The 7,107-nt window shown below is 31.4% G+C and overlaps 2 protein-coding genes across 2 annotated transcripts; one reads left to right on the forward strand and one right to left on the reverse strand.

The window, feature by feature from the left end:
• Nucleotides 1-144: 144 nt before the first annotated feature.
• Nucleotides 145-1,403, reverse strand: LOC119834016 (dehydrodolichyl diphosphate synthase complex subunit NUS1). Its single transcript, XM_038358292.1, has 2 exons — nucleotides 907-1,403; nucleotides 145-810 (listed from the first exon to the last, which is right to left on the reverse strand). Exons 1-2 carry the CDS (start codon nucleotides 1,205-1,207, stop codon nucleotides 350-352), a joined length of 762 nt encoding a protein of 253 aa, XP_038214220.1. The 5' UTR covers nucleotides 1,208-1,403; the 3' UTR covers nucleotides 145-349.
• A 204-nt stretch (nucleotides 1,404-1,607) lies between these two features.
• Nucleotides 1,608-3,935, forward strand: LOC119833925. Its single transcript, XM_038358158.1, has 5 exons — nucleotides 1,608-1,687; nucleotides 1,885-1,969; nucleotides 2,257-2,422; nucleotides 3,371-3,464; nucleotides 3,823-3,935. The coding sequence occupies exons 1-5, from the start codon at nucleotides 1,623-1,625 to the stop codon at nucleotides 3,878-3,880; spliced, it is 468 nt and encodes a 155-aa protein (XP_038214086.1). The 5' UTR covers nucleotides 1,608-1,622; the 3' UTR covers nucleotides 3,881-3,935.
• Nucleotides 3,936-7,107: the final 3,172 nt, after the last annotated feature.

The raw sequence follows: 7,107 nt of genomic DNA on the forward strand, positions 1-7,107 counted from the left end.
GAGATAATAATAACATGAGAAAAAAGCCTTCGAATATAGGCAACCAAACTTGGAAGTGAAGTATAATAAATATAATTTCTAAATACTTTCACAGTGTAATTGACTAGAAATATCAGGTAATAGATGTAAATAAATAAATGTTTATTTTCATTTTAGAATATAATTTTTTTCAAAGGTATTTACAGAAACATTTCATACAATTGTTATTCTTAGTCATGTAATAGACAATACATATTTTCTCTATACACATCAGGTGGACTACATGCATAATGTGAATATGTAATCTCCAGCAATAAACATTACAATAAATAATATGCAACTATTTGTAGGCCAGCTACTCTATTATTTTTTATTTACCAAACCTAAGATCACATTTATTATACTTATATAAAGCACCTAAATAATTATTCACATTTATTTTATGGTTAATTGATATTTCTATAAATTCTGCCAATCTTATATGCCAAGGCAGAAGCCCGTGTGTACAACATACAGGACCAGAATATAACACTAGATCTGGATCAGGAATTGATGGATACATAATTTGAAGTATCCTGTCCAACTCTTCAGAGGTAAATTCCTTGCTACTCTCAAATAATTCTCTGTTTTGAGATATAATCTTTATACATTGAGCTAATTTTGGCCTACCATCACTATAAGATATAATATTTACAGAAATTGTATTTGCCCGCACACCATTTGTATAGCCATTAAGATTAGGCTTATTTGCCCATTTTATACAGCCAGGTATTCCTTTCTTTCTCCGTTCGACCTCATAAAAAAACGCTTCTTCATTATTTTGTAAGTCCCCTGAAAAAACAAAATGCCATTTAGAATTCAACTTTTCAATATATTGCATCACATAAGTCTGCCTAGCGAAACATAAATATTAAAGTAAACAGTTACCGGTAATATCATGAAAGCTGATGTAAGGGATTCCAAATGCAAGACTCCAAATGACAATCCTCGCTAGGTCTGCGATACGGTGGTGCTCTGTGTCAGCTACCACAACCAAATGCTTCAGCTTCTTGGTAATTAAAGGCACGTGCTTTAGTACAGTCACAACTTCTGACTTCATCGATCTATGCTTTGGTATATTCTTAATTTTAACACATAGCCGGTTATAAACATTGTGAACAGCAACAAGTATTTTCACAACCAAGTGTAGCAGGATAAATAAAAGTTGACGAATAAGCTTCGATAGCATGATCAAGGAGTATAATTTATCTAAGCGCTTTTGTATTTCATTGTCTTGAAACAATTTTTAAACACCAAAACTCATCTGTAAATGTGGAACTCACATCGTCAATATAACATCATGAATACATCTGTATGATCTGTCTATTTCTACCGCTTTTTGAGATAACCAATCACGAGCTCATGGGTGTCAACGCATTGCTACCAACACCAGCACCAAATTTGCGTTCAGGTTAATACATACAAAAGATTATACCTACTTATTTGATAATAAGATAATTTACTACAAATGGTGTTCTATTTTATTAATAACAATAAATATTTAGGTATTTAGTTATTTATTTATATTATGGAGTTTTATAATCAAGATAAAATATATAAAGTTTGACATTTCATCACATAAATTTTACGTACGAGTATCCGATATGTTTATTAATCCGTTTCCGAGCAGCCATTTTTGTTTCTTTTATTTGTCAGACTTGGCTGATAGGTTAGTGCGTAAAATATTCTCATTATTAAAAATTCTGAAGTCGTTATATTTTGTATAAATATAAGTATAATAATAAGTTTAATATATTACTTACCTGTGTCATGTATTTATCGCTATTTTTTCTACATATTGGACTTTGTATAATAAAATTAAGTGTCGTGGTGACCACGCCGTAATGAAGTGTTACTTTTTTCCAGAAACTCCAAGATGCAATTGCATATTAGAGGTCAATCAACACATGTCCTTGATGTCAATGGAGAGGAATCCATTGCCCAGATCAAGGTAATAAAAGCAACAAACACATAATATGATACATAACCTTATTGTTAAAATTGTCAACAAGTTTTTTTTAATGTTTCATTGAATTAATTCTGTAATGATTTATGTGTTGTACTTCTTTATTTATTCTGTAGCCAGCAAGCTTAAAAGTCTACCGTTAGGTAGAAGGAGAACGAATTGAAAGTGTCCATTTGATACATGATATATTCATTTAACAAAGTGGAAATTTTTCTCAACCATTTATTAAATTTTATCTACCAGGAAGGCATGAAATTGTTTATTTTTTTTAGGAGCGCATCCGCAGTCTTGCTGATGTAGGTGCTGAAGAGCTCACCTTATCAGTATGCGGTGCCCCATTGGAGGACAGTGTTCTCGTATCTGAGCTGTCATCCGCTGACTTAGATCTTACAATCCCACTTCTTGGTGGTAAAGTGCACGGATCCTTGGCTCGTGCTGGTAAGTTTCTATCTTTACTATTTCTACAATTAGTTACCAATTGTCTACTATATAGAATAAGAAATTTAACCAAACAAGAAGGACAAGGTAACAAGAGCTGCAACTGAGTACAAATAGAGATTTGTGACAAAAACCAGATCTATTCACAATAATATCTATTATTCAAATTATATTTTGGTATAGATATTTCCGAAGTGGTTATTTCAAGTGCATTGTTTATCTAATAAAAGATAAGTGAATAAATGTGATAAATTGCACAAAATGTTAATTGCCATTATAATAAAGTTATGATATGTTTATGACATTTAAGTATCATACTGTAAACATAATGTTGTGGCTGTATATTTCCTACTTTAGGCAGTCTTTCTTTATAATAGCAAATTGATAATAAATAGAAACCCAAAAACTTGTGCTAACCCTTTTTTCAAAATGATAGAGAAAGCCTTGAAGTTTTGAATGCTAAAACTCTGATAAATCCTCCATGTTCTTTTTTTAAGTACATTGATTTGTGTGTATACACTGAAATATATCCTTATTATAGGCATATGATCACATGGATGTGAATAATAATGTATATCCTTATCTGTCATTCAATAAATTCATTAACATATACATTTAATTCATAGTAATGGCATCACAAAGTTCATCAAAAAATTAAACATGAAATTGGTACTATATTATATTTATGACTACAGTTTTAAAATCTACACTAATATTATAAAGAGAAAGGATTTGTATTTTGTTTGTTTGTAAACTCTAAAACTACTGTTCCGATTTTCAAAATTCTTTCAACATTAGTAAGCTGCAACTTCACTGATAGACATAGGCTATATATGTACTACGAGAAACCTGGGGCAAACCGCTAGTTTGTAACAAAATACTCCAGTCTTTTTTTGTAATCTTGCCATATTTGCCTTAACAAAAAATTTCTTATTTTTTTCATTCCAGGTAAGGTAAAGGGACAGACACCCAAAGTTGAAAAGCAGCAAAAGAAAAAGAAGAAGACTGGCCGTGCAAAGCGTAGGATTCAATACAACAGACGGTAATTAATTATTAAATTTTATCATTGTTGTTTAGTATTGTATACTATCTATAATAAATTTCAAACTTGAAATTTTAAAGCATCTTGGATAAATATTATTCTTTTCTACAATAAAGCGCACTTACCGACAAAATCTAAAATAGGTTCAAATGACAACAATTTCCTACTAAATACAAAAGATTGGATATAGCAATCTATTGACTGTCTTATTTATTTAGTAATCTTTGATATGATGATAAACATAGTCCTCAAAATGATTATGATTTTAAGTATAACGCCTAACCTAATCTGCTTCAAGCCCAAGCAAAAACTTCAGTACAAATTACATTACCTAACTACATTGAACTTTTTGTTTCAGATTCGTCAATGTTGTGCAGACATTCGGCCGCCGGCGAGGACCTAACTCCAACTCTTAAATAGCTGCTAGTGTTTATAAAAATGTCAATAAATAACACCTGAATTGACACCAAATTGTTTTTTTATTTTCATTTACTGAACGCTTAGCCATGGTGATTATGAAAAATCTTTTGCAAACATAAAAACCCTCATAGGAGGCCTGTGTCCCAGCAGTGGGAACATGTAAGGGCTGATGATGATGAATGCAGCACAATTTAGACTTCACAAAATGATCTAATTGTTAATAGTTTACAAGGATTAGAATCTTTAATTTATAATTAATTTTCATAATTTCTATCATGGAGCTATAATACCGTGCGAAGATACGCGTCGTTTCGCGCCTGAAATCATCGTGTATATACAATGTTCCTGTCCACATTCGACGACAGAGTGAACTGATTTTGATTATTCTTCTTCATTTGAAAGTTGGTGATTCTTGTGTGCTCCCATTTTAATATTGTCCATAATGGCATCCATCTGGTATGGTAAAATGGTATCCATCCATACATACATGTCTTCACCCGAACACAGCGTTGCGACGATCTATCCGGCCACTCTTACGGCTTGCATTAAGAAAACTTATTGTAAATTTAGCCCATAAAGTCCATTGAAAAGTTACATTTTAGAGATCTTAGTGTGCCGTGTGACCTGAGACCACGCATATTTATGATTATCTGTGCCAATACCAAACTCGCACAAATGTCATCAATCAATCCCACGATTCGAGCACGCTTCGTTACGAAATGGGACGGCTCGCACCGGGGAAGGTTCAAGGTACTACACTCCTACAGAAGATGCTACTGCCTACTATGTTTCGATCAGTGAGTTGGGGAGCCGGAGGTCCGTACCCTTTTCCTTTCCCTTCCTAGGCAATTCCTTTATTCCCATCGTCAACTCTTTTCTTATCCCTAACCTGCCTCTTATGACATTAGGTAGTGGTGATCGTTTTCCATCAGGCAAACCACTCTGTCGTTTGTCCGCTATTACATAATAAAAAATATACAGTATTCACTTTATCTATTTTATGATTATTATTTCAACCGAAATGTCGAGTACAGCATAATTGCGATATAATTTTAATTTTGATCATCTACGTCAGTTAATGTAAATGTTTTGGATTACATTCTATAACTGGCTTCTAAAAATAAATGAATAAATAACTAAAAGCGAAAGATCAATCACTCCAAATAGTATAATAATTGACTCACTCAGTCATCACGAAATCTCAAAAACGGCTGAACGTATAAAGGTGAAATTTGGTAGGAAATTAGTTTGTATATTAGATAGATTTTGCAATAGGGCTGCGTTAAAGGTAGCTAGGGCTATCGACACTATGTATAAAAGTCCTTAATTTTTGTGTTACAAACTTGAAATTTTGCAAAGATGAAGTTAATAGTTGACATTCCTTAAGAACGAATTTCGAAATAGGGCTGTATCAAGGGCATTTCAGGGTTGTTGCAAGTTTGTACGACTTTTTTTGTACTACTTGTCTTGAAATTTGGCAGGGAGGTAGTTATTAGGTTGTTGACATCCTCCAAGAACGGATTTTTCAATAGAACTACATTAACGGCTAATAGGGCTGTCGCAATTTTTTATAGAATTTCTTCACATGAGGTAGATAAAATTTTAGCTAAGAAAATTCATTTTTTTCTATTTTGCTGTTGCCCGCTACTTTGTTCGCTTCATTATGAAGATTAATGATGGTTTTCGCAAGTTTGTTGTTCGCATCGTCGCTCATTAAATTAACCGAATAGGGTAAAATAAAAACATAATATTTGATAACATTATTTTATTGATACGATATATAATAATATTTGTTATAAAATATTGTCTAAATCTAAACTCACTCATATAATCTTCTAACACTTGCTTGCTTGCTTGCTTGATTTTCTATATTTCCCTTTCGGAATTTCCCGTTGTTATGGCGCTGTAGCATTGACTTCATAATTATAAAGTGAATTAAAAAAAATCATAGTCATGTAGTTATTATATGTATTTATCATACATAAGTTTATCTGAAACAACTATCCATAAGTCTATCTATATCAACATACTTTTTTATTACAATAAAAAAAGCAAATTATACAATTTACCATTAAATTAACAATATCAAGAAAAACTAAAAGAGAGACCAGAATTGCCCAGAATCGTTTTGACTGGGTGAGGTCTATAAATATTAATTATTATATAAACATTTAGTTTAAAATGAGAAAATGTAGAAAATATTGGAAATGTTTTATATAGGAAAAATTATAGACTCGATTGGAAATAAGGTTATTTTGTAATTTTTTAGTTTATTTTATTTGTGTGTGGTTGACATAGGAAAACATTTATGATCAGTTGGTATATTATATGACGACGACTATGATTTCTTTTTCATAAACCACAGCCACACCAATATTACATAGCTACTACTACCAAAAATTCAGTATTAATATAAAGTAGTTATTTCAAAAATGTGTCAGTGTCAGTTATGACATATCGGAACCACTTCCCTGCTTAGAACCATTGAGGGTAGAGGTAAGGAGAGTCATCTCATATGGTAGAAAATTTAAAAAAGTGTTTGTCTGTACATAACAGTTCAAAAACCTTTCACCATTCGGCGCCGGTGTTGACACAGGGAATAGTATGAATGTAGCAATTGTAAACGAATTGAAGTAATAATAATAATTTATTTATTTATCGACATAAGTAGTTATTTATTGAAAATGTAACATACTCGAGTAGTACAAAATAATGTAGTAAATATAACCTTAGTGAGTTATTCTGAGAAAATGTATAGCCAGAGTGATTTTATTTCCTGAGCTGTAACTATTACGTTAATTGTTTTTTTTAAGTTCCTTTTTTTAATGCATTACGACGGATACTTTTTCATCAAATGATTCTCCTCACCTCTACCCTCCATACTTGAAACCAATAAGGCACAGATAAAATTAAACGATATAGTCTATACTTCGATAATTTATTATTATTTATAATATACAGTAAAGTTTAAAGTCTTATAAAAACTAAGAACAATTTAAATATAGGATTCACTCGCTCAACAAGATTATAAGGCACGTATATAACTATCCTAATGAACCTAAATATATAGTCACTTGTGTTTATGAATATTACAGTATTATATTAGTTATTATAGTTTGTGGGGATTCAACAATACATAATCAATATTGAATCCACCGCAAATCAACACTAGAAATATGTAGGTATTAAGTTTATTTATCGTTTACATACGAAAAACGATATT

This window comes from Zerene cesonia, chromosome 18 (genome assembly GCF_012273895.1).
Source record: "Zerene cesonia ecotype Mississippi chromosome 18, Zerene_cesonia_1.1, whole genome shotgun sequence".
NCBI lineage: Eukaryota > Metazoa > Arthropoda > Insecta > Lepidoptera > Pieridae > Zerene > Zerene cesonia.